Source organism: Nelumbo lutea, chromosome 4 (assembly GCF_056320005.1).
Source record: "Nelumbo lutea isolate HS-2025 chromosome 4, American lotus-T2T, whole genome shotgun sequence".
NCBI classification, from domain to species: Eukaryota; Viridiplantae; Streptophyta; class Magnoliopsida; order Proteales; family Nelumbonaceae; genus Nelumbo; species Nelumbo lutea.
The window spans coordinates 1335766-1348717 of NC_142687.1; the positions used below are offsets into that span (position 1 = coordinate 1335766).

Here is a 12952-nt window from a genome sequence, read left to right on the forward strand (position 1 = left end):
GAGCAATGACTGAGCGACCATGAGACCATGTGTCTCTCTGGGCAAAATCAGCCATGACCCCAACAATTTTAAAAACTTTTATAAGAATAATAGATAAAATAGTCTTTTTCACATCCTTCATTATAGAACTTTGAACAAAGGAGAATTTAATCAATTACTAAAAACCTTGAAAATAGCCTAAGATAATATATAATCATTAATAATAGAATTAATCAATTAGCTAAAACCCAAAAATATAGTTAAAGAATTTGTCCTTCGATCCATTCGACCTGACCATCCTTCTAGGTGTTTGTGTATTTAATTTCATTAATAAACCAACAAACACAAATGAAAGACATGAATTGTGACGAACTATACCAAACTCCAACCCCAACATCGCTACATTAACAATTTAACATACATATAAAAAATCTGTATCTATCAGAAACAAAGAAAAAAGTATATAATCATAATAATAACAAAAATAAAACCAAAGCAAAGCTACGAACTACGAAGGAATAACAATAACCAAGTCCCTCAGCGCTCAGGCGTAATTACCTCCTCACCTACCATTCCTAAACTTCCTTGCGTTTTCTCCATTGTCTCGTAAATACTCTCCCCACGTGTCAGTAAAGGCCGTCCCTGACTGCCCTCCCACAGCCACCTGGTAGTGGTACCCACCGTAACCTGATCCCAATCTGTTCCACTCCGGTGGCGTTGGATATACCATCGACGTCAGCAGCGGAGGGGGATAATATGCCACTTGCGCAACCGGAGGAGGTGGTGGGGGTGGTGCTGGGACCGGATAATAAACCTCCGCTGGGGCCTGATAATAAATTCCGGTTGCCGGCGGTGGTACATAATGTATGTCCGGGTACGGATAATGAATTGCCGGTGCGAGGTTATTGATGTGAGGCGATGGATAGTGAGCCTCAACTGACGGCACCGGAAAGCCACCGTTCTCGTTCTCGCTTGCCGGATACTTCTTCCCTTTATCATTCAGTTTATAAGAGAAATTCAAAACTCCATTTGGTTTTCCATCGGCAGACCGGACCTGATAACTGGCGAACCTAACGGATCCATCAAACTCATCCACCAGATGTTTGAACGGGACACGAACCTCTCCGATGCTCTTATCTCCGAAGATGATACCGTCGCAGCGCAAATCAAAATCGATAAAGACGTGATCGCAATCAAGAAAGGAGATATGTTTCAGATCGAATTCCATCTCGTGATTCCATTCGGGGTTTCCGTCTCCATTTCTGTCGATTGGTGTTCTCTGCTTCTGCGGCCGAAGTGGTTGATTTTGCTGTGATTCATCGCTGACGATCGAGACGACAGAGTAGACGGAAAGCTTCTGGAAGAAATTGAAGGCCTTCAGATGTCTGCAGGAAACCACTTTGAGTTGGAGGTTACAGGATTCCATTAGCGGCTGACCTCAATGTCTGGAAATCGGAGATATGAAAGGGAAAAAAATGAGGACTGAGGAGGAAACATCCAATTTTGCTTTGGACGCCGTTCCATACTTCCACCCGCGTCTTAACAACTAACAAGAAGACGCGTGCCCGGTGTGCGTAGTGCGCATCAACAATTTCCATTGACCCCTTCAAAATCAAAAGAGAACGTCATCGTCATCTCATCACGTCACGTCAATGAAGTCTCGAAACTCGAAGTAACAAGAACTCATACTCTGACTCGAGACTTAACCTTCCCAGTAAACAAGCAATGGCAATAGCAGCATGTGTTGTACTCACAATTGGGCGCATCACATACACATCCACCGTACATTAGAAATATCTCTTATAATGTATAAGTACTGAAAATGTTCCCAATACATAGTAGAATGTGCGTGTAAGGCGCGTGTGAGGCGCCCTATGTGAGGAGCTCCGTCTAAGCTACGTCTCATGTTGAGATAAAATTCATTCCTTCCAGCAATCTTTTTCCAACATATTTGTTTAGCCGTTAAGTCCTTCCAAATTCCAACAAATGTATAACAGCAAATCTCAGTGAGGCGAAGGCCTAAATGTACGGTGTCAGATTTTGTTGAAAACTTGTTTGAACGTATTTTATTGGCAAGAGATCTTGTGAGTTTGCGCTTACATAACGCTCCTCACAGTGTCTTGGACGCACGTCAAAAACATTTCATGATTTTTCTAATTGATCAGATGTAACTGAGAGGTCGGTTTGAGGAAGAGATCCCAATTTCATATGGCGTATTTTATGAATCCATCCAATTTCAGAAAAATCGGATTTGGTTTTTTGTTTTTACAATACCCTCCTTACATTTCTTTGCAGCCGTGTATTAAGAATATCTTGCCATAAAAAAAACAGGCCTGTGAGGACGATGTAAGGGCGGGTATGTGAGTACTAAATCCAAACTCATTCTGAGAGTCCTGCATGTGGCAGAATTGCAATCAGACGACACGGAGTTGCCTACTGATACGGATCATGTATTGATAAAATTATTCATGTTTATTTGTTTCATTTTTGAGGTACAATTTTTCATTTCCAAACATTTCTTTCTTTTTTATAAGCGTATCCTAAACATCTTGTTCTGAAAAAATAAAATAAAATTCATTGACATCAAGAAAAATAGAAAGAAGATTACATTTTTTTTATCCAATTCTTCCATTTTCAACGTCTGAAAGACAACAATTTGTTGGATCCAAATCAATCTGATCCGTTTGTTTTGTAGGAATCAGTCTTCGTGGGATTCATGCTTGCTGAGATTGATCTCCATTGGAAGTAGGCTGTCAGTGTCCTTTTTGGCATTCATTAATCTCCATTCTATATTTATCACTTTCCTTGCTGTATGTGTTTTCTCGATATAAAATGTGAGCATTTATGACTGAATTTTGTCTTTTGTTTAAAAAAAAAGGTCAGAAATGGTGATGTTAACATCGTAGAGCCCATGAATCTCGTCTTTTAACATGTCTTCCCATAGGATCTCTATACTTGAAGCATGTTGCCACATGCAAGAATTACTTCTGGTGGACTGCCAGCCTGCCAGGTAGCGTTGCTAGTCTAATCCTACTTAGTTGGACAATATCTAATTGTCCAAAAAAGAATTTATATTTGAGGGGAAATCTATGAGCTCCAATTGTCCAAACAAGAAATTATACCAGAAACTGATCATTTTAATAAATCTTGTTCTTTCTTTTAAATGGAAATTATTTCTCACGAATATGAGCTCCAAACGGCATAGAAACGGTTTTCTTCGGCAACCATTAGACAACTGCAATATCCGTAGTTCCATCCACTTGATTGTTGATCTTTGCGAGGGGAAAAAAACAATAGAGGATCTTATTCTCTGTTTTCTTGATTTGAAATTGATCTTTGTGAATTAGTGTATTTACCTAAATTAACTAGTCTAAATCGAATTCAAAACTGTCGAATCAAATTTTTAGTATTAACAGAGGCTCTAGACACTGTTTACTTGACTCGAAATTGTAATCGAATCAATCTCCATTTAATGGAGGCTGCCTGTAGGATCTGTTGACTGTTGTTATTCTTGAATGGCTTCTAAAAGCTGATGAACGGATTGTCCATGGATTGACTTACTTTGGCCATTTTTTGGATCTCCGAATACCAGAAACGGTATCACTCTTTAACACTATGAAAGTTGAATTACCAGACATGCGCCAGCCATGTTTTTGTGTTAGCAGGAGAGTAATAGCCAAGTTGTTTATGATTTAGGCGTTTAATTATTGTTGAACAAATAATTAAAATATTTTTAAATAATGCATCCATACTCCATGCACACGCATTGCATGTAACAATTTCATAAATAGGAATCAGTGCACTTGAAACACTATTGCTAAATGCAATTCACATGCCCACTTTTTTTTTTTTAATTTTTTGCTGATGTCAAAATCCTTTGAAAGCTAAAAATTAAAAAAAAAAACAAAATAATCCACAAAGTTGGAACTTAGAAGATCAGACTAATTTAAAGTAATCAACAGTGGAAGGAATTAAAAACTAATAAAATTTAGCAGCTATGCTACCACCTTAGGTGCATTAATTCTACATGGATCAACAAAAATCATAAATCAGAAAGCAGTGGGATGTAAAATTATGAAGTTGTACCTCAAAGAGTTTTGCTCTTTGTCTGGAATTGAACTTGGGTTGCCGCAGCAATCTTCTTCCAGCACCTGATTACAATAATGGAAGGTACAACAACCCAAGAGGCATTTGCTCCAACGTAGTATGCATAGTAATAGTATGAGCTCGCAGCAAAGTTGTCTCCTTCCAAGTAAGAAGTAAAGAAATACAATGCAGTCCCATACAGCTGCCCCAGAGAGATAGCAAACTGAAGTATAAAGCTATATGGCTTTCTGGTTGCTATAGCATACCTGCCAGGTCATAGAAACAAATGAATCAGCTTGGATGTGGAAGGGAAAAACTATTTAAAAAGGACTGAATATGGTTTCTTTAGATATAATGGTCCAAATAAATGCTGAGCAGGGAAAAAGTAGTTCAAACAGAACAAAGAATGAAATAAGGAAAGATAGAATCATAGGAGTACACAAAAAAGGTAAAAAAAATGTTGGTATGGTACTGCATCAGGCAGCTGCCCACACTAAAAGTGTGCAAAGTTTTCCCTCACGCAGCAACCTTGGGACCAATGCTTTCGAACCATCGTTGATCCAGATGGTTGGACCATTCGGACCGGAAACTGTTCAGGCAACCGGTTCCGTTTTACCCCAAACCCGGCATTTGGTCAAAAACCGTTGAATTAGTCAACAAACCATTGATCTGGACAGTTTGACTGTTAAACTGTTGGACCCAGAGAACGGTTTGCTGTAAAGTTTTAAAAACTGAGAAATCTCAGATCTGTATCTCTCGCGCGAGAAGGTGAGAGAGATCTGAGATGTGTGAGACAGATCTGCGCAAGACAGTGAGAGAGTGAGATCTGAGACTGAGAAATCTCAGATCTGCCACCATTGCCGCCGCTGTAGTTCGCCATCACCGTCACTGTTGCCGCTGTAAGTTGCTGTCGTCGTCACCGCTGCAAGTCCTCTTCTTTTTCTTCTTCTTCTTCTCTTCTAAACTCTTTCAGTTCAGCCGACAGTTCTCTTAGAGTCTCAAATCTCTCTCATTCAAAGTTTCAACCCTTATTTTCTCTTATATAGTATGCATCTTACCCTAATATTCCAATCTAATGGGTAAGATGTTCAAACCATTCTAGCCATTTGACCCGGACGGTCAAACCACTGACGCAAAAACCGGTGGCCTGAACAGTTTCGTTTCCGGGTCAGTTTTTAAAACCTTGCTCGGGACAATTGACTAACAGAAAAATAGCAATAGAAATTATTTGGAGAATCATTGCTAATACTTAGGTATGAAGCATACACAGCTAGAAGACTTGCTGGACCCTCTAGAACTGCAGTTATCCCTTCAACAGCAACAACATCAGCATCCCTTGCAGCGTATCTTGAATCTCCTTTGCTGTACTCCTTCCCTGTAAGGGGTTCCTCCAAGCATTATCTATCATAGAGGTCATAGAATAGAAGCAACATGACTGTCGACAAATCTCAGTACTCATGACGGGTGAAACCGTGAAAGCAGATAAAGAGCTTACAAACTTCTGCGAGGTAATGGGCACTCTTCTCTTTGAAGAATTCTGGAGAGAAAGCAAAATAACCCTCAAGAATAATGTGTGTCAAGCCAGTAAAGGCAAACCAGCACATGAGTAATCTATCAGTCTTGGAGATTCTAGGTGCCCAACCTAGCATAAGCAAAAACTTAACAAATCAAAAGACATACAAACTATAGTACCTTTTCTACTTGTCAACTAATCATCAAAACTCTAGTTAATTAAATTGGATGGTAAAATGTTGTGAAAATACAAAATAAGTTACAGATTTATGAAACCAAATTATGCATTTTCATCCTAAAAAATAAACCTTAAGTAACAATCTAAAAATTACCAATTAACAATTTGATCAGGCTTCAGAAATCCACAATGTGTCAAAAATTAAGAAAACAACCCAATCTAAATGATGATTGGCAAAACTGTTTGAGACAATCACAACCCATCCCGCTCCTAAAAATAAAGAACAATTATATACTTATATAGCCAACTTTTCTGCTAACTCCATACTAAGTGAGCAATAATCAAAAAACTAGGCCAATATTCACATATATTCAGTTTCCTCATCAGCCTTATCACACTGGATAGAAGAATCTAGTTTCACAATTCTAGTATCTACTATCTAGGGCCCCATTAAGGTCAAAGAATGAATTGTCAAATAATTTTACAATACCTAAACTCACATCCTCAGTATTTCCTAGCCCTTCCCTTTGCCTTTTAGAAACTTAATGGAGGAGCATACCCAAGGCTCAAAGTAATCATATCTTGGGGTCAGGGTCACCTATATGCCTTCTAAGGGGAGTTATAAGATTTTAGTTTTCCTTATATGATTAAAGGTCATTTAATAAGATAGTCGTCAAAAGACAAGGGAAAAAAACAAAGAAGAACATCAAAACAAAGTTTTGGTCAACATCATTTCAGCAATACTTAGAGCACCATGGGATAATTCATCAAACTTCTTGTGCCTACACCCCACAATAGAACGGTGTAGCTGAACGGAAAAATCGACATCTCCTTGAAACTGCTCGATCCTTGATGCTCAATATGAATGTCCCAAAGCATTTTTGGAGTGATGCCGTCCTCACATCCTGTTTTCTGATTAATCGGATGCCCATGTCCATCCTTGGAAGTCAATCCCCCTTCTCGATGTTGTTTCCCACATTGTCTCCATTTCCTCTCACCCCAAGAGTCTTTGGATGTGTTTGTTTTGTTCAACACTTGGGGCCTGGTTTGGACAAATTAGATGCACGAGCTACTAAGTGTATCTTTCTTGGCTATTCAAGGACTCAGAAAGGGTATAAGTGCTATAACCCTAAATTCCATAAGTCATTTGTGTGCTTTGATGTCACATTCTTTCTTTGAATCAGTTCCCTTCTTCTCAGATGTTGTGCTTTCTTCTCCTTCCTCTGTGGTTCCTCTTCCCGTCCCGGTTGCGGATCCCCTTCCCGTGGCTCCCATTCCTGTTGCAGATTCCCCTTCCATGCCAGTTGCTACTGAGAGGCCTCCAATCACACAAGTGTATACCCACAGAAGAGCATTGGCTCCTCCTCCAATTCAGCCCTCGTCGATAGATCCTGCCATTGCTTCTTCTCCCTCGGATCTTGATCTTCCTATTGCCATGCGGAAAGGTAAATGCACTTATACTTCTCATCCTATTTCACACTATGTTTCAACTGCTCACCTATCTGCTTCTCATCGCAACTTTATATCATTGTTGTCATCTATTTCCATTCCCAATACTGTCCAGGAAGCCCTTACCTCACCAGAGTGGCGACAAGCCATGGAAGAGGAACTCTCTACTCTACAACACAATCACACATGGGAACTACCTGACCATTACCCGACCAGATATATCATTTGTTGTGAGTATGGTGAGTCTGTTTATGCAACATCCTCGGATTCCTCATTGGAAAACAGTTCTAAGGATTGTTAGGTACCTGAAAGGTGCTCCAGGTCATGGTTTGCTATATTGGAGTGGAGGAACCCTTGAGATAGTAGGGTACACAGATGCTGATTGGGCTGGTTCTATATCAGATAGGAGATCAACTACAGGGTATTGTACCTTCCTTGGTGGCAATCTTGTAACTTAGAAGCGCAAGAAACAAACAGTGGTGGCAAGGAGTAGTGCAGAAGTTGAATATAGGGCTATGGCTCATACCACATGTGAACTAGTATGGTTGAAGAACTTGCTACAAGAGATGGGGTTCTCAGTTGATAAACCCATGAAACTATATTGTGATAACCAAGCCGCTGTTCACATCTCTTCCAACCCAATCTTCAATGAGATAAATAAGCATATTGAGGTTGATTGTCACTTCGTAAGAGAGAAAGTGATAAGTGGAGTGATAACCACATCTCATGTGAGCTTAGGAAATCAGTGGGCAGATCTCTTTACAAAGGGATTGTCTTAGGGCAAAGTAGATTATATTTGTGACAAGCTGGGACCATATGACATATACTCTCCAGCTTGAGGGGGAGTGTTAGAATACACGAATTAGGGGTATTTTGGTCATTCCGGTTTATCTGTTTGAGAGTGAAAGGTCTATTTTATTTATGTTTAAGTTATGTGTCCCATCTTTCATGAGGGACAATATGGTCTTTCTTGTAACTCTATTATTTGAAATAAATACAAGTGGGTCGGCTAGGGAGGACCGATTTTCTTCTTCCTAACTTCTACTAAGTGAAATGTTTCGATTTTCAAAGAGAGTCAAGAGACTGAGTCTTAGAGCCTGGCACTCTAGCAGGCTGCCAAACTTTCAATTAGTTCAAAGAGAAAGGCTGAAACTGAAAGTCTCTGAGACTGTTGATCTTTTTTGAAAATTAAAAAATATAATATAATATATATATAATATTATATAAATATGTATTATTGTATATATATCAGTCGGTTCGGTTAATCGTCGATTTTTTTAAATGGTTAATCGAAACCAAACTGACCAGTTCGTTTAACCGATTTTTTTATTTGGTTTCAGTCGATTCGGCTTTTCTTTTTTTTTTGTGTTGCTTACCCCTACATTTCTGTTGGGATTAAAATCGCCCAAACTAGCTTCCGTCATCAGCAACCCAGCTGATGTTCCCATGGTTCGCATGCAAGCAGACGACTGTTATCCCCCAACCCAATGACACAACTACAGTGGTCGCCCCACCCAATGACGCAAATGTAGCGACTGTCCCCCCTGCCCAATGATGCAAGCCCTGGTTATGATGTTTTGTTGTAGATGCAACAATAATGGTAGGGGAGGAAAAAGAGGGGAGCTGCGCTATGGGTTGAAGAAGGGGAAAGAGAGAAGGTTTGGATGGACGTCATCTCTGCTTCTTCTGTTTGAGATTCCCCAAAGAAGCCCTACCCATGCCCGATCCAAGATGCTTTTGTGAAGAGAATGTGTGATTTGTTTGTGTCGTCAAAGTCGCCACTGGCGAACAATAATTCTATTTTGGTTGAGATGCATGCAGCCAACCCTATTTCAGGCAAGCTCTGATTTTAGGCAAGTTTCAGGCAAGTGTTGGAACACTATTTTAGACAAGCATTGGTTTCAGGCGTGTTTTGGACCACTAAGTCATGCAACCAACCCTATTTCAGGCAACCCTATGTCATGTGCATATGGATTTTCACGGAACATTAACGGACGCTAACAGTTATGTCATGTGCAGGGATAGAGTAAGTCAATTGTCAGAAACAGTAGGGGTGATTTAAAACAATAGTTAATCAGTAAGAATACAGTTTGTCAATTAACTAAACAGTATGGGTAATTTAAGAAATTTGCCCCTTTTACTTATAAAACTCTACACATTAAATCAAATGAAAAAAAATTAATAAAATTATTAGATCAAACAATAAATGTTAATGCCACAACTTGAAAGTCACTGAGCAAGAGATGGTAATAGTAAAAATTCAAATTTCATTGTTCAACCAGTGCAACTTGTAATCAGTGGTTCGGAATTTAGGAATAAGAGTAGCAGCGTTGAAAACTGGGGCATTCCATGGAGATTACTGTAGGTGATCTTATAAAACCATCAAAGGGAAGCACATATTCATCCCATCAGTATGTTGTATTGAATTGCGTGAAACGGTGAAAGTGATACTTGGGAAAGTTTGTTAACGGCTGAAATGGCTGAACTGAATGACTTAGTGCTTTGTCTCATATAAATAAGTTACTAAGGAAGTTGTGAGTGGCAGAAGTTGAGTACTTATCCAGTTAAAACCTCGAAGTTAGCCATAAAAGACAAGCAAAAGTTATCAAACGGCCTTCATCAACATGTTATGAAAATCACAAGCAGATCCTAAGATGCAGAGAAGACTGTAAACATTGAAGAACCATTTATTCATTGAATGCGCCACAAGGTTATATGAGTAAAAAGAGATAAAATATAACTGAAACTTTTACAGATGGATAACTTGGCCTATTTTGCGATGAAACAAAACGGAGCTGAAGAGAGCAAACAAACAAATAAGCCACGATGTGTCCATCATTAAACAACACAAGCCTCTCCTCCAAAAATACTTCTAATTAAGAAAACAAAGGGGAGGTGCATCCAATAAAAAAAATGAAAAAGTAATTCTTATAACTTATGCTGAAAACTGAATTAACACATCAAGCGACAATTGATGAAGAAGAAGACGAAGAAGAAGAAGAAACAGATACCTGAAAAAATCCAGATCAGAGAGATGACGAGAAGCGAAGATATGCCATAAACGCCGATAATGGTAGATTGAGGGAGAAAAGCGGGCACAAAATCCGGGAGATTTAGATCTCTGGGCATGTATGGGTGAGTATTAGAGGACTCAAGTCCCGCCATTTTCTCTCTATCGAAATAGGGATCTCGAGAGTGCAAATAGGGTTCCTTTCTAAGGCAGCAGTTGCGGGGAAAGAACTTTAGCTTTTGCAGGCTTTTATGAGTTTATCTCGACGATCATCGATTAAACAACCATCGTTGGATGTGGGGTTACAATGTTAATTAACATTACAATTGGGGTCACAAGGGGCTACAGACGGAGGTAGCCCGACCCCACAAATCGGCAAAACAACATATAAAAATAAAAGAAAGAGAAAAGGGCAAAGAAGATAAAAAAAAAAAAGTAAATTTTTTAAACCATTCCTACTGCTTCGCTAATTGACAAACTGCATTTTTACTGTTTAATTATTTTCTTAAGTCACTCTTACTATTTTTTATAATTGACTAGTTTTACCCTTGTTATTAACATTTGTTAACGTTCCGTTAAAACCTGTAGACATGTGTTATGAATATAATTTTTTTGAAAACCTAATATTATCCTTTTGGTCAACTCTACCCTCTATTATTCTTCACATTTTCAAAATAAAACTTAACAAGTTGTTTAGTGATGATGGCTATGACATTGATTCAAAAGATTGGTGGAAAGAAAGATGACACAAAGAGAGAACTTTGGCTGTTACCAAATCCGTCGCTTCTCTAATTTAGGATACATTGCCTCATCAGCGCTTCTGCTACTGCTCCCCGAATAAGCCGTGCTCTTGAGTACGACGGGTAAGGTGGATGGCACGTCGGAGACGTAGCTAAAATCGTCGTTGTGGTCATTGATACCTCTCCCAGATTGCCGAACTTACTATCATCTAGTTACAAAGATGGTCGATCTGAGAGGACAACCAATTCTTTGGGCGGGAACTTTGGGGAAATATCATCGTCGTTGTGGTCATTGATACCTCTCCCAGATTGCCGAACTTACTATCATCTAGTTACAAAGATGGTCGATCTGAGAGGACAACCGATTCTTTGGGCGGGAACTTTGGGGAAATATCATTTCGGTGGTAATACGAAGGGGATGAGGTTTCAACCAAAGATCTTGTGCACAACAAAACGTTATCGTTCTGAGATGATGAACTCTGGTTGCAACTTGTTGAGAGGAACTTGAGATCCATAGGGCTTTCTACCTAAGTAGCATGGATCATCATTGTCTAAATCGTCATCATCCTTCGAATCGCTACCATCATCGAACTAGGATCCATCCCTTTGCCTTCTCAATGGTGGAGGACGCGAGTGTCTCTGCCTTCCTGGTCCACTGCTTCTTCCTGCCACTTCCAGAAAAAAGTTTTTATGACTTTCAAGACTTTCTTCTTCTCCTCCTCGTATCTTTTTGTCTCTATTCTAGTTATTTATTTCAAGGTTTGGGGCTCTATTTTGCTGGTAACCGAAGCTTGCCCATCTTAGAGAGATGTCAATGGTTGGAGGAGTGAGGTTTTCAAACCAGCTAATATCAGCTGAAAATCCAACTTTCGAAGTTGTTGGTTTTGCAGATAAGCAACCAACGCTTTTGTCATCTCTTCATCAATGGTTTTGGGGGAAACTGTCGTGTCGAAGGGTCGAAGAATATGAACAATTCTTCAGTAGGGTTATCGTTTCAACCGGATGCGAAGAGGAAGAGAAAGGGAGAGAGAATGACTTAAGGGCAAAACAAACATTTCCTTCTCTTCTGTTAGATTTAAAGGCCATGGTAACGGAAGAATAGGGGTAGTGTAAGACAATAATTAGGGGTATAGTTAGTTAATTAATTAAATCATAAGAATAATTTAAGAAATTTACCAAAAAAAAGTGTTTTATCCATTTAGTCCACCCATGGTAATCTTAGCTCCACTATAAGGGTGGAATGAATACTGATCGTGGATTGATGTTAAATTCAATAGTTAGGAATCCAATGAGAGAGCCCCATACACTAATCATTCTTGATTGGCTTCCCAAAAGGTGTGACATTAAGCAACCTTTCCTTGTAGGTGATCCTTCATTTGAAGTCTCCATGGGGTTCTGATGAGGGCAGATTTGGCCCACCAGTAAAATTGTGACAAGTGGCACCCCGTGACAACTAGTAAAACACCCAGCCAACAAACTTACGAAGTTGGTGACCCACCTGGGCACCTGTCGGGTCGAACTGGCGCGACCTACGCACGGCCTGCGCGACCTGGCCGACCTGGACCAGCCTAGCGCATGATCCGACCAAGGCGCCAGCTTGACGACCAGATCTAGACACTGACCCACCGACTGACACAGGCGCCAGCTTGACGACCTGATCTAGACACTGACCCGCCCACTGACACAAGCACCAGCTGGATGACCTGATCTAGACACTATCCCGCCGACTGACACAGGTGCCGACCTGACGACCTGGCCTAAACACTGACCCGCCAACTGACGTAGGCACCCCTCTGACAACCCGGCCTAGGCGCCGACCTAGCCGCCTAACACAAGCGCCAGCCTGACGACCTCGAGGAGTTCACCACCGTACCCCGGTTCTGACAGGATGCGACGAGTCTTACCGTTTGGAGGCCTTTCACCCACCTAACCCGCGAGGACTCCGGTATATAAAGACCTCACCCCCCAAAGGGGAAGGGATCGAAAAGAAAGGGAAGT

General features: G+C 40.2%; 2 protein-coding genes across 2 annotated transcripts; both read right to left on the reverse strand.

Annotated features, from left to right (window-relative positions):
• Window positions 1-341: 341 nt before the first annotated feature.
• Window positions 342-2163, reverse strand: LOC148853310 (protein SRC2 homolog). Its single transcript, XM_088983307.1, has one exon. It carries the CDS (start codon window positions 1403-1405, stop codon window positions 542-544), a length of 864 nt encoding a protein of 287 aa, XP_088839433.1. The 5' UTR covers window positions 1406-2163; the 3' UTR covers window positions 342-541.
• Window positions 2164-3793: 1630 nt separating this feature from the next.
• On the reverse strand, window positions 3794-12003 carry LOC148853311 (putative 3-beta-hydroxysteroid-Delta(8),Delta(7)-isomerase). The gene is made up of 4 exons (XM_088983308.1): window positions 10216-12003; window positions 5561-5707; window positions 5332-5440; window positions 3794-4331 (listed from the first exon to the last, which is right to left on the reverse strand). Exons 1-4 carry the CDS (start codon window positions 10367-10369, stop codon window positions 4067-4069), a joined length of 675 nt encoding a protein of 224 aa, XP_088839434.1. The 5' UTR covers window positions 10370-12003; the 3' UTR covers window positions 3794-4066.
• Between the last annotated feature and the right edge of the window lie 949 nt (window positions 12004-12952).

What these genes read in the sequence shown, in the direction of transcription:
- LOC148853311 (XM_088983308.1), bottom strand. Translation starts at nt 10,369, where the DNA reads ATGGCGGGACTTGAGTCCTCTAATACTCACCCATACATGCCCAGAGAT. An exon ending in CCATTACCTCGCAGAAGTTT is followed by an intron (nt 5,441 to 5,560) that starts GTAAGCTCTTTA and finishes AACCCCTTACAG; the next exon opens with GGAAGGAGTACAGCAAAGGA. An exon ending in CCAGCAAGTCTTCTAGCTGT is followed by an intron (nt 4,332 to 5,331) that starts GTATGCTTCATA and finishes ATGACCTGGCAG; the next exon opens with GTATGCTATAGCAACCAGAA.
- LOC148853310 (XM_088983307.1), bottom strand. Translation starts at nt 1,405, where the DNA reads ATGGAATCCTGTAACCTCCAACTCAAAGTGGTTTCCTGCAGACATCTG.